Source organism: Antechinus flavipes, chromosome 2 (genome assembly GCF_016432865.1).
Source record: "Antechinus flavipes isolate AdamAnt ecotype Samford, QLD, Australia chromosome 2, AdamAnt_v2, whole genome shotgun sequence".
Classification (NCBI taxonomy): domain Eukaryota; kingdom Metazoa; phylum Chordata; class Mammalia; order Dasyuromorphia; family Dasyuridae; genus Antechinus; species Antechinus flavipes.
The window spans coordinates 214,363,647-214,382,368 of NC_067399.1; the positions used below are offsets into that span (position 1 = coordinate 214,363,647).

The window sequence follows — 18,722 nt, forward strand, 5'->3', positions numbered from 1 at the left end:
GGATGTCATATATAGCATGTAGACCAATTTGAATGGAACATACATAGTTCATGAAGGGAAGAGATGTATAAGCAGCCTGGAGGCCAGATTGCTGAAAGGTATTAAATGCCCAACAGAGAAATTTGTACTGTAACCTATAAAGAATGGGGAGCCACTGAAGCTTCTTGAGGCAGAGGAATAACATAGTCAGACTTAGGCTTTAGAAATTAGCTTACAAGAACACTAAGAATGGTGGTCATGAACACAGTAGATCAATCAACAGTTATTTATTGAGACGTTATTATTGGGATAGCTAATTACATAGTAGGAGCACTGGCCTTAAAGTCAGGAGAACCTGAGTTCAAAATCCCCCCTCAGATACTTGACACCTAGACTAGCTGTGTGACCCTAGACAAGTCACTTAACCCCAATTGCTTCTCAACAAAAAGACATTTTTATGAGTCAGTCCTGGGGATACAAAGAAACAGTCCTTATTTTCCACGAATTTACATTCTAATGGGGGAGACAGCTTGTACATATATTAGTATATGCAACATTCATGCAAAGGAGATACAAGTGATTCTTGAGAGAAAGGTTTTCTGCCTCACTGAATGTTCTGAATGTTCCCTTGTGAAATATAAGCTCCTTGAGGGCAGAAACTGTTCACTTTCATATTTGTACCTCCTAGCAGCATGTGGTACCTATAGGAACCTAATAAAAGTGACATTGGATCTGAATCTTAAAGGAAGACCAGGATTATAAAAGGAAGAAATGAGGAAGGAGCATGGGGTACAATCAGTATAAAGGAGTAGAGATAAGAGAATGGGTAGTATGTATAATGAATAGAAAGGCAATATGGCCAAATTGTAGAGTACAAGAAGGCAATAATGCATAAGATTAAAAAGGTAAAGCGAACTATATTGTAAAGAGCTTTAAAACTAAAAGAAAAGAATTTATATTTGATCCTGAGAGTACTTGAGTTTATTGGGGGGCGGGGGGAAGGAGGAGTTGAGGTGATCAGATCTATGTTTTAGAAAAAACTATTTTGGCATATGGGTGGAGAGTGGTTTGAAATGGGGAGAGACTCGAAGCAGGAACAATACATGTAATTAGAAATCTACTGAAATAGTTCAGGCAAGAAGTAATTAAGGGCTTGAATTAGGGTGGTGGCTGTGTGAGTGTAGAGAAGGGGACATAGGCAAGAGATGTGAAGATACAAGATTTGACTACTGATTAAATATGTGGGATAAGTGAGAGTGAGAAATTGAAAATGATACTAAGGTTGTGAATCTATGCAACTAGGAGACAGAGGAGCCCTGAATGAAGATGGAAGATAGATTGCAGAGGGCTTCAAAGAGATTAAGAGGAAAGGAATTGGAGGCATTGAGTATAGACAATTTTTTCTTTTAAAAAAATTTAATCCAGAAGTATAGTCAATATAATTTCTAAAACTATATCTTATTGATAATGTTTTACACCTTCTCTATTTCCCTTTAATATTTTATCTTAGTTTATTTCATCTCTTCCCTCTCTTTCTAGACATATGTTCCATCTAACAAAAAATTGTAGACAACTTTTCCAAGAAATTTAGCTAAGAAAGGAAAGAGGTAATTGGAGTATCAGCTAGTAAGCAACAAATCCAAAGACAAAACAGATTTGTATTTATCCACACAGAATGTTAGCTCTAGGACCTTAGGGATCATCTAATACTAACACCTGCCATGTCAACTTCAGATCCTGATTGGTGGCAGGATCACCTACCCTTGCTGGCAGGAGCTGCCACCAAGCTGCCAGAGTGGATCCATAAAAGGCACCTAGACAGTATGCTGCTTTGTCCCCTTTGCAAATGCAGTCTTCCTCCATTCTATCAACCTTTCCTACCTTTCCTACTGTAAATCACATATTAGTGGTCTGAAAGACTGAGTATTTAGTCACTAGGGAGACAGAAACACAGAGGAAAATTAAAGAATTAGGCCAGTGATTTTCTTAAAGAAGAATAGCAACAGAAAGCATAGAACTCTACAATTTATAAAACATTTTTATACATAGTTGTTTGCATCTTATCTCCTTCATTAGAGTATGAAATCCTTAAAAGCAGGTACTGTCTTTGCCCTTTTTTTGTGTCCCCAGAGCTCAGCCCAGTGCCTAGCACATAGTAGGTACTTAATAAATGTTTGTTGTCTGATTGGCTTTAAAACAAAAATACTTCATTTGATCTTAGAATATTCCTTCAGGGAAGCAGGACCTATCATCGTCTCTATTTTACAAATGAGGAATTGAAGTTCACACAGATGGACCATCTTGTGTAAAGTTTCAAAGCAAGAATTCAGGAATTTTCTCTTCTAAATGAGAACTTTCCAGTATACTATGCTGCTTTCAAATGTGATGAAATTTCAAATGATTTAATGAAAAATCCCTAACATTCCTGGTAAAAGAGTAAGAGTCAGGAAATCTGTCAAAAACCAGTTCAGGAAAGTTTTCTTGTCTTCTTGGAACATCAGTGTCCCCATATTTAAAATAAAAAACCTAGATTAGATAAATTTCTATCATTCTAGATGTAACAACTACTAGACTTTAAATGACTCACTTGTGGGATGTTCTTTTTTTTTTTAAAGTAAAATTGATTCTTATACATGTAGATTTCATCTAAAAGAAACGTTCTAATAGAAAAAAAATGGCTTGAAATATTACACTCTTTTAGGATGCAGAAATAGGTGAGAATTTAGTCAAACTTGAATCGACAACAGCAACTGCTCTGAAGGAAAAAGATGACCAAGTCTACTGCCAATCAGAAGAGCTATATGAAGGTAAATGGATTTTCTCTGTGGTATTTCGTGAGGGGCGGGGAGACAGATTTTTATAAAGTTCATGAAGCACCTTCACTTTGTTCACACGTCCTGCTTCAATATAGTGTTAATACCCAGTTGGGCTACACTATCTTGAAAGGAATATATGGTTTGGAATGGGTTCAACTAGTCCAAATCTTTCATTCTAGAAATGAGGAAACAGTCCCAGAAAGAGAAGATGTGACCTGCCCTAGGCCAGAACACACATCCTTAGACTCCAAATTGAATGCCCTTTTTTTTTTTTTTTAAATAACTTTTTATTGACAGAACCCATGCCAGGGTAATTTTTTACAGCATTATCCCTTGCATTCACTTCTGTTCCGATTTTTCCCCTCCCTCCCTCCACCCCCTCCCCCAGATGGCAAGCAGTCCTTTACATGTTGAATAGGTTACAGTCTATCCTAGATACAACATATGTTTGCAGAAACGAACAGTTTTCTTGTTGCACGGGGAGAATTGAATTTAGAAGGTAGAAATAACCCAGGAAGAAAAACAAAAATACAAGCAGTTTATATTCATTTCCCAGTGTTCTTTCTTTGTTTCTGTCCATCTTTGATCAATTAAAGCTCTCTTTATCGAAGAGATCCACTTCCATCAGAATACATCCTCAAATAGTATCGTTATTGAGGTATATAATGATATCCTGGTTCTGCTCATTTCACTTAGCATCAGTTCATGTAAGTCTCGCCAATCCTCTCTGTATTCATCCTGCTGGTCATTTCTTACAGAACAATAATATTCCATAACATTCATATACCACAATTTACTCAACCATTCTCCAATTGATGGGCATCCTTTCATTTTTCAGCTTCTAGCCACTACAAACAGGGCTGCCACAAACATTTTGGTATATACAGGTCCCTTTCCTTTCTTTAGTATCTCTTTGGGGTATAAGCCCAGTAGAAACACTGCTGGATCAAAGGGTATGCATTAGTTTGATAACTTTTTGAGCATAGTTCCACAAATTGAATGCTCTTGCCACTGTACCATACTACCTCTCCCAGATAAGGAAAAAAAGGGAGAAATTCCCACAAATTTAACTCCAAAAGAAGGAAAACTAGAACTTTCATCTAGGAGATAGGGCTCATATCCTGTTTCAGACACTTACTTTATTAGCCAGGTTTTCTTAAATATGTCACTGCCATTTTCATCAACCTATTTCCTCATCTGTTAAATAAGCATAATAAAATTTGCCCTATTCAACTTGAAGAATTGTTATGAGCAAAATCTGGTAAATTCTTAAACAAAAAAGAAACAAAAATTATTATTGTTACTGTGCTATTGAATAGTTCCAATAAGGTGATATTAGACTTTCTAGATTTACTTTTTTTTATTTAATAATTCTACATCTACTACATGCTTTATATAAAAAAATGAAGTGAGGATAGAGTCTATATTCCTGCTAAATAAAGTATAGTCTTGTAAAGAGGGGGTAGAAATTAACAGAAAGAAAAAAGAAAATACAGGTAGATTCATCTCCTTTCCTTACTCAGTATTAGTTCCTGTGCCTATGAGGGAGAAAAGACATAATGAAGTAATTAACATTCAATTATTTTTGCTAATAAAATTTAGCAATAGCCTGAACAAACTAGTCAAAAATTATTTCTAGTATATTTGACTATGGAATATATCATAGGTTTGGAAGTCATATTTTTCTCCACATAATTATTCTTTGCTTAAACAAATATTAAAATTAATTAATGCTCCTTAAGAATACACCAATTAATAATACCACAGAACTATTCTGTAGAAAATTGCCTATAATTAGAAATGTTGTAGATGACCAAAACTATGTAGCTAATGAAGAGTTTGTCTGAATAAAGCATGAAAGGAGCCTAAGTTGATTGCTTAAGATATCCCTTTGAACCAATCCCTAAACACCTCAACAAAATTTAAAAAACAAAAATTAAAAAATCCTCTAGTAATCAGAGACCACATTTTCCCAAGGAAGCTTCAGTTTAGCTCCTAGAAATGATGGGCTGAGTTCACTGTTGACAGGATCTTCAATTCAATTGGACATTTATGAAATACTTGTTACATGGAAAACCCAGTGCTAGGCAGTAAGAGGCATATAGACAAAAATAAACGGTCCCTTTGTTCATTACTTACGTCCTACTGAGCACAAAGAAATACCCTATAAAGTAGGGCATGATGGTGGCAAAAGAGAGATTAGATAAAATATCTGGGAAAATTCTAGGAAGATCAATCTACTTCAAGCTGAGTGATCAGAGCACGTTAGATAAAGAAGAAAGCCCCTTCTCTGAGGCTGATACAAATTCTAAAAGATGGAATAATAACATAGAAACTCATATTTACATAATATTTTAAGTACTTATGAAGTATTTTACAAATATTATCTTATTTGGTTTTTACAACAACACCATTATTATCTCCATTTTACAGATAAGAAAACTGAAGTTAAGAGAGTTAATTGCCCAGTATTTGAGACAGAATTTGAATTCAGGTCTTTCTGACTCCCAAATTAGTGCTGTACCCCCCACTGCTTCTCCAAAGGGAGTGGATTTCAGGCATGGTGGACTCTGCCTGCCCAAATACAGAGGCAAGAGATGACACGCATTGAATAGCTGCTAGCCTAATTTGGTTGGAATGTAGACCAGAAATAATGTGAAATTGTGTTTGAGGTCTGGAATTCCTAAGTCTTTAGTTGGATGATTAAAGAAGCCACTATCAGTTTGTGACTAGGAAGCACCAAACACCCAGATCTGTGGGCAGGTGCAGGGCCACTCCCCAGGAAGACAGGAAGTCACTGAAAAAAAAAGATGCTGTCACCAATGGCCTCATGCTTGGCAAAACATCTGAATTTGCCAATAAAAACAAACCTTCTTCTGGTTAAGTATTGCTGTACCTGAGATAGTTTCTGTCTGACCTGGCTTTGGTATTCCTTAGAAGAATCAATTGATTTTTCTCCATTTTTTTGGTAGTCTCAGGCCTACTTCGTACCTAAAATCCTATTCTTCTCACCTTGTGTCCCTGTCCCCTGGCATTTCATCTCCCTAAATCCCAGTCCTTCTGTCTCCTAAGCTCCTGTTTCCTAGAAGTCCCTTCTCTCTGAGCTTTATTTCTGTTCTTAAGGGCACATGTACCATGGTTCTGCTTTTAGAATTTGATTATACTCTAAATCAGGACATTATCTTCAGCCTGAGCCATAACCAATGCTTATAAAAGGGTAGCAGCTTACCAGGAGACTAGCCTAACAACATGTCACATTTCTTGGTTTGCTTCATGAAGGTCATCCAGTCTAAATATTCTCCATCAGAACCAAGATATTATCTCCTTACCCCAGGGGGCTTGAGAAACTTTTCCTAGGAGCTTCTCACTTTGGTATCTATCTAGTTGTGTACATGAAAGAGTTCTTAATTACTAATTTATGGCAAAGCAACTCCTCCCCAGATCAATATCCCACTCCTACTGAAACCTTTCCTGCTACACCCAATAGTCTCGTGTACTCTTGAGTTCCTCTTTTGAAACACAAAGTGGAAAGTTTATTTACCCTTTAAAGTTCCTTCTGAAGGATTTTCTGATTTTCTCTGATATCTTGCCTTCATTTGTATCTCCCCACATCTTATTAAAAGTATTTCATAAAATGATTTGTCATTTTAGTTTTAATGCCTAACTTTGATTTTATTTAACTTATAAAATATATTTAAACACAACAGGCATATAAAGTGTGTGTCTGTCTGTGAGTGAAATAACAAGGATCTAAATTTCCTTTTATCCTAAAGAGTTAAAAGAAGACAGTTGTGATTTCATACTCATTAAACTATATTGAATTTGTCTTGTGTAAATTTTATGCACTTAAAAGACATATATCTTTCCTAAGTTATTAGTCTATAGTAGTCAAGTTAATTAACAGAAAGGATTTTCTTTACCTTTGGATATCAAATTTAAATAAATTACATTTTCCTTGGAGTTTACCCTGGTTAGCTATAAATCAGTCTTACAAGATGCTAGAGTAGTGCTATGGAAAGAGCCTAGAACTAGAATCAAAAGATAGGCTCTTAAATGTTAGTTCTGCCACTGACATTTGGAAAATCAATTCCATCTCTCTGATCTTCATTTTCATCTTTGATGGGGATAATAATCTCTGCTTCACAGGATTTGCAGAGTTAGACACCACATTAGAGCCCTTTAACCTAACTCCATAATATTATAGATGAGGAAATCAGGGCCAGTGCACATAAAGAGCAGAGCCAAGCTTCAGAATGGCTCTTCAGATTCCAATGCCAATGCCTTTCCACTTATGTCCTGTTGCTTCTCTGGATATAAGGTACATAAAGCACTTTTAAAAACCCATTAAGACCCACATATATGTGAGCTATTATTATTAACAGAGACAAGGCTAAATAATTTGCCAATGAAGAGGTGAATGATCCTCTCTTCCTTTTGATGTCTCCTCCACAATCTATTTGAATTCTTCATTTGATGAATCACTTTTTTTTTTCCTTAGGGATTGAGCTGCCCCGTATTAACTATGCTTACAATGGGAAAAAGTACAGATACATTTATGCAGCAGAAGTGCAGTGGAATCCAGTTCCAACAAAGGTAACATTTAAATATCACATACTGGTTTCTGTGATGATGAATCAATTTGTTTTTAAGTGGGAACACCCAAATGGATAGAGACTATAGGTGCCAATAACAAAAATAGGCAAATTGGGAAGGGGTGCCAATTCAAAGGAGAAAGCATGGGGATGTTTTGAATATGCCTAATTTGAGGTGACAGGCTATCCAGATATCTAAGTTAGTTAGGAGAGAGATCAGGCCTAAAGGTAAAGATTTCCAAATCATTAGCATAGAGACAATAACTAAAATCATGAAAATGGTAGAAGACTCAATGGGAGATAGGGTTGAAAGGGAAAAGAAGCAGGTTAATACCAAGCCTTCAGAAATGCCCCTATTGAGGAAAAGAGAGAAACTAGTGAAGGAGACAGGACGTGTCAGAAAGGCAAGAGAAGAAATAAGATATTACATTGCTGTTCTCGTTCAGTAGTTTCAATACACATCTAACTCTCTGTTATTTAGGATTTTCTTGCAAAGATACTGATGTTTTATCATATTCTTCTCTAGGTCATTTTTATAGGGAGGAAGCTGAGGCAGGCAGGATTAAGTGACTTGCTGAGGGTCACATTGGTAGTGTCAGAGGTCAGATTTGAACTCAGGTTTTCCTGACTCCAGGACTAGTGCTCTAGCCACTGAACCACCTAGCTTCCCCTCCTCCCACCAGAATACCATAATGTCACACATTAGGGTAAGAGAGAATGCAAGAAAGACAAAGTGTCAGATGTGGTAGAAATCTTAAGAAGTATGAGGACTGAGAACAGGTTATTGGGATTCCTTATTCATTTTTTGACAAAATTACTAAATTAATAGAGACATGATACAGATGTAATTTACTTCAAATTTTAGCAAAGCACTTGTAATAATAAGAATGATAGCTGGCATTTATAAAGTAGTTTTGTAATGCTGGAGAAACTGAAGCAGGATAGAGATTAGAGAGTTATAATAATTTAATTTATTGTAGAGTTTAATTGATTGACTGCATCAGACTCTCGTCTCACAGTATCCAGTATCGAATGTGTGATTCCAGAGATTCTTTATAGGGTTTAGTGATTAAGAAGAACAATGACAGGATGAGGGATTGGAAAGGTCTGGGATCGTGGTGTCTAAGATAGAAGGTCTTTCTCCTTATCTAGATTAAACATGTACAGTTTATAACCTTAGAGTAGCTAGCCCGAAGTTATTTCAGTCTTAATGGTTAGAAGAGGGAATATTGCAATCAGGAAGAACACTTCAGGGAAATTGAGGTAAAATAATCAAAAGAAACTGTGGCATCATAGTTTAAAGTTTATCAAGTCTTTTTCGTATGGAGTTTTATTTGGTCCCCACAGTAATCCTGTGATAGAGATAATAGCATCATTCCCATTTTACATATGAAGAAACTGAATCTGAAAGAAATGATTTGCTGAAGGATTTGAGGCAGGATTTGAATTCAAGTTTTCCAAACTGCAGGTCTAGAGCTCTATCCTACAAAACACGAAGAGATCTGGAGAAGATGATAATATAATTGAATGGATTCATTACTGATTGAATGACCTAACACAAAGGGTAGTTATTTAATGACTCACCATCAACTTAAAAGGTTTCCAGGAAAATGCCGTCAGGGATTTATGCTTGGCCCTGTTTTAAGATTTTTTTTTTTTAAATCAATAAAATCAATACTTAGGTAAAGAGCTTACCTGCTCTCAAATTTATAGGTGACACAAAGTTGGGAGGACTAGCAAATAGATTGGAAAAATGGAGTTGGAATTCAAATGATGGCCTAATTGAGTTGAAACTAAGAAGAATTTCAATTAAGATAATAAACTTCACAAGTGCAGGATTAAGGAGGAATAGTTAGCAATTTACATAAAGAATATCTTTAGGTTTGAGCAGACTATAAGCTCAATTGGAAGTAATGTGGCAGCCATAAAAGGTAGGTTTCCAGAAATAAAGTAATAATCTCTTTGTATTCTATTCTAGTTGGACTCTATCTGCAGATAGAGTATAATATTCAGTTATAGGCAACATAACTTTAATTTTTAAATTTTAACATTTTATTTTTCCAACTACATCTAAAAACAATTTGTAACCATTTTTCTTTTACAATTTTGATTACCAGATTCTCTCACTTTTCTTTCCCCTTCTCCTTCTTTCTGAAGGCAAACAATTTGAAAATGGTCATACACGTACAGTCATGCAAAATATTTCCATATTAGTTATATTATGAAAGAAAACAGTCAAAAAAGAAAAAGAAAAAGAAAGGAAGTTTAAAAAAAACCCAGTATACTTTGGTCTGCATTAGGATTCCATCAGTTCCTTCTCTGGAGGTAGATAACATTTTTCAACATAGGTCCATCAGAATTGTCTTGGATCTTTGTATTGTGGAGAATAACTAAGTCATTCACAGTTGATCATTATATAATACTATTGTTACTGTGTACAATGTTCTCATGGTTCTACTTACTTCACTTTGCATCAGTTCTTGTAATTCCTTCCAGATTTTTCTGAAAGCATCCTACTTATCATTTCTTATAATACAGCAGTATTCCATCACAATCATAGATTACAACTTATTCAGCCATTATTCAATTAATGGGTATCTCCTCAATTTCCATTTTCTTGTCATCACAAAATATAAATATTTTTGTATATACAACATAGGCACCATAACTTTAAAAATGATAAGCTGAAGAATATCCAGAGGAGGGAACCCAAGATAATGAAGGACCTTGAGTCCTTTGAGGAAAAATTTGGGAAGAGTTGAATTGTGAGGGAGACAAATATGGAAAGAAACAAAATAAATGGACCCAAGATTCCAAATCTTGAAGTCACAGGAGGATTTGTTACAAGAAATTGGATAAGTTTAGCGTGGAGAAGGGAACATTTGAGGGGACCAGGAGCATGATAACTTTCTTTAGATTATATGAAGGGTTGTCATGGGAAAGGAATAAAACTTGTTCTGCTTGGCTTCAACAGGGCAGAATCAGGAACCACGAATGCAAATTATAGAGAGGCAAATTCAGGCTTGATGTCATGATAAATTGACATGGGCTGCTTTGGAAGGTGGCAGATTCTCTCTCATTGAAGATCTTTGAGAAGTGGCTGGAAGAGCACTATTGGTTATGTTGAATCTATGATTTCTTTTGGTTATAGTTTAGCATAGGTGGTGATCTGGCACCAAGTTCTAGATGCTATGATTCTCTGATTTGGCAATTATAAAGTTATTAGTGAACTTTAAAGACAGAAATTTTAGTTCTGTGTTAGGGGAAGAAGCTAGATTACAGGGAAGTTTTCAAAAAGGAATCTTCTACTAAGTTTTAATTCTAGTTCTTCCTCTCACAGTGTGGAGTTGGTTCTGGACTTTTTGAAAACTATATCAGTTAAGCACAAGCTCTGGAAAGCTTTTGAGTGCTGAATTGGATAAGGGCAACTAACAACTCAATTATTACTCTGTTGACCCTGGGTGATGAATGTTTTGGCCACTAGAATTTACAAAGACCCAAAAATATTTTTATCTGCATCAGTGGAGGGAAGACTCAAAATGACAAAATAATGCATCCTCATTTGAAGAAATGAAATCATTTTATAGAAAACATTCATAGGAGACAGTTTAGCAATGAAAGAGTAAAAAATAGGTCAGAATCTAGAGTAGTCAGCATAAAGTGAAAAAAGCTAAATTGACTCTTAATTGAACCTCATCTAATCCAAACTGCATTTGATTTAAAATCTCTACATAATTTCCTTCAAATGATCATTTAGCCTAGTAAAGATCTTCTCTGAAAGGTATCCTACTAACTTGTAAGCTAGCCCATTCTTGTTTTTGAATATTTCCAATTGTTAGGAAGGGTTTTATTCAACCACTCCCCCCAACCCTAAATCAATATCAAGCCTAAATCTGTCTTTTTGAAATCTCTACCCATTGTCTCTACTTCTACCATCTGGAGACAAGGAGGACAAATTTAATCCCTCTTCCAAATAGTCCTTCAAATACTTTGAGCAATTATGTTTTCCCTAAGTATCTCTTTTGTGCAAGCTAAAGATTAGAAAAAAGTAATGAATTTTTCAAAGTTGAAGAGAACTAGGGATATTACAAAATAAAGGGGAAGGAGTCAATGAAATTTAGAAGATGAAAGAAGAGAGAAGATATGAGCTGGCACATGAAGTCTCCAAGAAAAAGCTATTGAGTGTATTATTATTCAGGAATAGAACAGAGCAGATAACCTGTCAAGTTAAGAGGAGGGCAGGGGAAGCATTTGTTTAGGCTATGCAAAGTTGGCAGGAGAAGAAAGATATAAGAAATATGCATTTCCTCTCCCAAGAATGCCATATTTTTAGGTTAGATGGCATAATTTTATATTCTTGCCTCAACTGCAAAATTGTTTTTTGGTACCATGGAACAACTTTATTGATTTAAAAAATAGAGAAATTTTTTCTATAATACCTGGAGGAAGCTTGAGAAGATCACAATAAAGACAGATATAGTAAATGAAGAAGACATTAAATAAAGGAGAGATGCTCTTCTGAATTCATGCAAAGGAATTATTATGTAGAGAGAGTGAAGCTACCAACTGATAGCTTCTGATAGATATTAACTCTAGAGTTAATACGAAAGTAGAACGGGCAAAATAAGGCAAAGTTGCTCTTTCTTGATGTTGTGGAAGAAGGGATAATTAAAAAAAAATAATGAATAGCAACCTAATTACAAAGCCTGTCAGCTGAAATAAACACTGAGCTATCATTAATAGAAGGAACACTAAACTGATCAAAGCCAACAGTGTCCATATGTCTGCTTGTGAATGATGATGGAGAACCATGCATAAACTCCCTTCTGCCAGTGTGGAGACTAATCTAATTGGTTTCCTGGCCTAACTTCTCAATGTACATAACAGCATATGAAGTTATATTCTGAAAAAGTTAACCTTAGATTTTGTTTAGAGAAGCAAGTAAGACTTTTGTCTTTTTGAGGCAGATTTCTACTATAAAGCTCCTAGGGAATAGAAACTAGACCTGCAATTCTTCTGTCAACATTATACAGATACTCCAAACATTTATAAATGTTTACTTTTAATAGTGAGAGTTGTTTTTTTTCTATTATCTTCTCCACATACCCAGGTTTCATTGCTTGCTTGCATGCATTGTGTTCAGTTAGATGTAGTTAACACAATATCACAAAAATTGAGTCAGTATTTGTCTTTTAATTACACAGATATTGAAATTTGATATTCAAACAAAGTCATCATTGAAATGGGCAGAGGAGCACTGTTGGCTTGCTGAGCCCGTGTTTGTGCCTGCACCAAATGCACAACAAGAAGATGATGGTAAGAGTTTGGGCCTAATGAGTGCTCTATTTTCACATTGAGGCATTGGAAGCAACTTTCAAAACAACAAATTTGGCAGGTCAGAAAATGAGATTCTTATCCTGTCAGATCCACTCAGTTCAATCCAGCTTTGACTTACTAAGGGACAGTATACCTCCTAGTAGATAGAGAGCTGCTCTCTGAACCAGGAAGATCTGGTTTCAAGTGCCACCTCTGACAGATTGGTCGTGAGACCCTAGGCAATTAACTTCAATTCTCACTCTCTAAGCAATCAAGTAAGAGTGTAAATGGCAGCGGTGGTCCCAACCTGTATTGGTAGAAGGAGAATCCTCATCCAGAAACCTGCATCAATTGAATCACAAGTCTAGTCCCTATCCCTAAGTTTTTACTTAGCTCTGTGCAAGGTGTTTAACACTGGGAACAAATACAAAGATTAAAAATTGACACTGACCCTGGCCTTGAGAAACTTATATTTTTGGGGGTTGGTAAAGGGAAGGGAAAAGAAGGTATATACAGATTCTCCAGAAGCACATACAGCATGCAGGCAAATGGAGGGAATACATGAAAAGGTGCATGGTGTAATATACAGAGCCTTAACCTTTTTTGTGTCTTGAAGCCCTGTGACAATCTAGAGAGATCTATGTACTATTTCTCAAAATCATGTTTCTAAATTAATTTTTAAAATGTAGAATTGCAAAAGAAATCTATTATATTCAAAAAAAGAGAGCTAGACAGAAAAATGAACAAGCTCAGACCCTAGTTAAGAAGATAATCTCTGCTGGGAAGTTTTCTGGACAAAAAAAAGCCTAGGTTTTTGTGATATTTACTTGCTCTATAACCTTAAGTGGAATCAGATTGAAAAAATCATGATCCTTCATAGGGATAAAGTCCTTTATTGGAGAAATGATGGTAGGGTGATGTTAGGGTTGGAAAGAAGGGAGGTCTTCGACTTCCTTTTATGTGAAGATGGAATCATTTTTCACATGATCTGTCTTCTCCTTTCTACTGTGGCTTATCTAACTCTATGGTCTTCATTACTTCCTTCCACACTTCTTAAAGATGTGTAATACTGAATGTTGGAGGCCAAATTTCATGGCAGCAAGAGCTGCCTCAGATCCAAATCTTAACAGAGATGCTATTTCCCCCACCCCACAACAAAGCTATAAGGCATTTATAGAAATGAAGAAAGAAGTTTCAAATAGTTTTAAATGTCTTTAAGAATGTTTTTGCAATACCAAAATTTCAGAGGACTAGAAATCAGTAGATTCCAGGCCACTTATGTGGCTGGATATCCCAGAGAAAATAATTTAACTTTAAATTTCCTTATTTATGACAAGAGGCCCTTTCAGCTTTATAAAAGAAAGTTGTCAATTTCATTGACGTATGAACATTGACGCATAGACTTAAGAAAAAAAAGATATTCCAGCAAATCATGTTTTGTAGCCTGGTTTTCTAGCAGAAATTATTTTATATTATTTCTATCTTTTAATGGAGCCATTCAGTTTCAGCAAGATGAAAAAAATGGCAGAAAAATATCTACCTCAATCTTTTTACTAACTAGAACCTTCTTGTACAGTTCATATAGTAACATAATAGTGGTAAAAGCATTGATCTTAGGATTACAATATATAAAGTTGAGCCACACTTTACACCTATTGTCTGTTTTATTTTGGCGAACTAACTCCATTGCTCTGTGCCCCAGTTTCTTCCATGTAAAACATAAATAAGAATGCTCCTACTAGCTACCATATACAATGAGGAAAGCATTGTAAAAAACCTCACGAAGTGAAGAAAGGAACCTAAGTTGTCATCACTGAAGGTTTAGGCTTTGATTCTTATTCTCTGTGCTGTTTCTCTACCTTGCCAATATGTGTATCTGAACAGTGGAGTCACTGGCTTTTCCCATCAGCCAGAGGTCAATTAGTTCAGTCCCCTCATTTTATAAAATAAAAAATCCTGAGGATCAGAAATATTTCCTCCAAGTCATATTTAGGAAGTAGCAGAGACAGGAGTTGAATTAAAGTCCTCTAAATCAAAATTCAATGCTCTTTCCACCACATGGCACTGAAAGAAAACAAAAAAGTGACTTGAAGATTGAAAAAGGGAAATCTATTTCACTAAGAAGGGAATTCAGCAAATTGTGAGTCACAACAACTTCAGTGGCTCATCTTCCTTATCTGTCAGGTTGGTCCATAGACCCACATAGCATACTACCTCTAATTTTTTGGTCAGATTCAAGCTTATCTAGTACTACTAATAATTGACATTTGCATATGACTTTAACATTATTTTAATCTCATTTGAGTCTTACATGTGACAGATGAAATTAAGGACTTTCCTAAGACACACTAGTAAGGGTCAGAGGCAGGATTTGGAATTCAGGTCTTCCTGAACCCAAGTCCAGCATATAATGCTAATACCTCCTCATTTTACAAGAATAGAACCACATCAGAAACATCCTTCTATCCAGTTAAATGTACTTCCAGAACAGAAGTTCTTGCAGGGGATGCTGTCTTGGACAATGGGTCTGAATTATAGATCTCTAAGTCCTGAACCTACTTCTCTAACCATTTGTGTGGAATGCCTTAGATCTTTGTGGTTTTCTCCTAATGGGCAACAACGAAGAAGCATATTATTAATAGCAATAGGAGTTTCAACATTGGCACAAGGAAAGGCACATTTGCACTATTCTGTATTCCAAAGTTAGACTAGATAGTATTGTTACATCCCTATTCATATTCAAAAGACAAAAGCCAAGATGGCCAAGCTAAAGATCATCTTTCTGCTTTGAATATTGAAGATCAAAATAGGAAAAGTCTAAATTTTGCCTACAAGTTATTTTCTTTAGATTTAATCCTTGGCTACCCAAACACATTGTTTTCTCAGGCTTAGATTTTCAGCATTAATGAAGATTCTTTTTATTTTGAAAATAGAAAAAAATATTCATTTCCCAAACTTGTTCATTTTTTCTTTTAAAGGTATTATAATGTCAGTGGTTATCTCCACCGACCCCAAGAAATCACCTTTTCTGCTGATATTGGATGCAAAACGATTTACAGAACTAGCTCGGGCATCAGTTGATGTGGAAATACATTTGGATCTACATGGGTTATTTATTCCCTCTGGGGATTCTCCTGAAGAGCAGGAGGGCAATGTGCTTAGGAACTAAATCTAGTAGTCTACCCTAGAGTGATGCTACTTTGAGATTTGGGAACAGACAAACTGTGTAGGATCTTATAGAACCATAAGCCTGGAAACTTTTTCCTTATCAGGTACAATTTTATTTTTTATTCTTGAGATGGTATATTAAGTAGAAAGAAAGCAAGGTTCAATGCCTTTTATTTCATTTCATTTAAATTATAATAACAATTAGAGGCTACATGGTATACTATATGGTCAGTTTTGGAGTCCAAAAGGCTTATAAGTTCCACTTCTGACACATACTAATTAAGTAACCATAAGCAAGACACTTTAAGTTTTAATACCTGGGAAAACTTTATAAGACTATAATTCATTGATAAACTGCTAATCCTGCACAGGTGCAGGGGATTCCCACACTAATGAAGTGACAAGTCTGGTTTACAAAAATAGTAATTCGAATAGCTGATATTTAGAGAGTACTTTAAAATTTGTCAAGCACTTATGTACATCATCTGATTTGATTCTTATAACTACTCTGAGAAGTAGATACTGTTATTATCCTTATTTTACAAATAAGGAAACTAAGGTTTCAGAGAGGCTTAGGTTTACTGACTTGTCCATGGTTATATAGGTCTTAGGTATCAAAGATAGAATTTGAACGCAGGTCTCTCCTGACACACAGTTCTCTTTCAAATATATACCATACTGCCTCTCTTTTGTCTTTGTTTGAAATTAACAAATATTTATTGAGTGAATACTATGTACCTATCACGGAACGAAAAAGAAAACTTTTTATTTTGAGCATTCATTACACGGAAATTCTCACTAAAATAAATTACATACTTAAAATGATATTTTGCAATGCTAATTATTAGTAGATAAGGATTTACCCATTACCAAACATACAAATTGTCATCAGAAAATGTTTTAATCTGTTAAAGAAATACTTGGCTAAATTGAGGTTCTCTTCCTTCCTAAATCCTGGCATGATGTTTTTTGTTAATTTTCCTTTTAATAAAACTATACAATTAGTAAACTGATGCACTGTCACTTAAGAATTTCATTAGCAGAATTTCCAGATACCTTCACTCCTCAGTTTTAGTGAGTGGGTTTCTACAAATTCCATGCACTGATATTGGTGTTCAGTAAATATGCTTCCATTTGTTTAGTTATAATTGCATTTTAAAAGCTCCATCTCAAATATATTTGTATTTAATTTTTATTCTCACCCAACAATTTGTTAATTACTAAACACCATCACCTTCCACAATCAACTAGAGACATTAACGAGAGATTCATGGTCCTCTGCTATAGAATAGCAGCGTTGGATACTACTGAAAGTGATTCTCTTCCTCTTCAGATTTTCCAAGAATGTTTGCTTCACTCTTCCCTTGTCATCACACTTTTCCCTTGTATTACACTTATCTCAGTACATGTGTATCTTCTTTTGAGGGCAGAATTTATATCTATTTTCCCAGCTCTGGAGCACAGGACTTTGTACTTAGCAGGCATTTAATAAATGTTGCTTGAAATTGAATTGTAACAGAATCATCTGATATCATCTGTTTAAAGTCAATTTGTTTTCCTTTAGATACAGGAACATAAGATTCTGAAGAGGGATCTCAGAGATAAATTAGTTCAACATCCTCATTCTGCGATACAGTCCCAGAAAAATTAAATGATTTGCCTGTGGTCCAATAGCTATTAAAAGACAGAACTAAAATTTTTCTTATGGAAGTATTAGTATTTTCATTTTAAGAAGGGAAATTGACCCCCAACCAACTGATTTTCCTGAAAGGAATGATGAAGTATAAATCTGTTAATACCTTGTTATCCCAGTTTGAACATTTTCTCTGGTGAAATTAGTAAGCATGTTTAGGATTGGCTGCATGAAAATTTGTCAATCCTGGACACAAGTCAGGCAGGAACCAGCAGAATTCAGGAGAACCAGTAGGAGATAACACATTCTCCAGACAGACACAGAAACAGAAAGGCAGTATTCAAACAGCTTTAAGAAGGATTTTTGACAAAGAAAGAGTTGTACAATTGAGAGCTAGTTATTGCAATAAAGAATTAAATATAAAGAGGGATATAAGCTGGGACCCTCCTCTAAATAGCTTACTTGCAGAAACACAAGGCCGGGAGAATCACTTGTTGAAGAATTCCATGATGAGAGAAAGGACACTGAGGTCTTACACCCCTTGAAATTTAAACTGTGTGTTAAAGGCAGTTCAAAATAGCTCGGGATTGTTAAAATTTCAGTGTGAGCATTCACACCTAAAAAAATCAGCAAACATTTAAATCAGGACTTGATTTTTTTGTTTTGTTGATTATCTGGTCTTAAGACTGTGATGAGGAAAATGTTCATATTATAAATTAAATTTAAAAGGATGTCATGTATACTTTTTTGGATCCAGTTGTTAAACATTTAGCAGCATATCCTGCCTATGAATTAATTATAGTTTCAGTACTGCAAACATATAGGTTACCCTAGAACTTAAGGGTGGTAGCTGCCTTCTAGGGACTAAAATCACGAGTTTGAGCACATATGGATAAGGTGCTTAACCATAAACAACATCCCTGACTGTGAGATACATAATAGTGCTTCTAAAATTTTGTCAATGGTAATGGTAATCACTAAGTAATGGTGTCACTAAATTTATATAGAATTCAAATTAATATAGAAACAATAGCCCTATCAAGTTTCTATAGAAACCATAGATCATTTCTAATTTAGCTTATACTATAAGGCTAAATTTATTGGCTCAAAAGCCAAAAAATTACTAGAATTGCCACAGCATCATAGTACCTAATCCAATTTTTAAATGTCTTTCATCTATGGTTTTTTATTGGAAGCATTAAATGTAGGCTTTAATAT

The 18,722-nt window shown here is 35.2% G+C and overlaps 1 protein-coding gene across 1 annotated transcript in view; it reads left to right on the forward strand.

Annotated features, from left to right (window-relative positions):
• Positions 1-17,381, forward strand: part of BCO1 (beta-carotene oxygenase 1) — a 43,545-nt gene extending 26,164 nt beyond the window's left edge. Inside the window, exons 8-11 of the mRNA XM_051976175.1 lie at positions 2,681-2,786; positions 7,294-7,388; positions 12,592-12,703; positions 15,682-17,381. Of these exons, the coding sequence (XP_051832135.1) occupies positions 2,681-2,786; positions 7,294-7,388; positions 12,592-12,703; positions 15,682-15,872 (504 nt within the window). The 3' untranslated portion in view covers positions 15,873-17,381. The remainder of the gene's footprint in view (positions 1-2,680; positions 2,787-7,293; positions 7,389-12,591; positions 12,704-15,681) is intronic.
• The last annotated feature ends 1,341 nt before the right edge of the window (positions 17,382-18,722 follow it).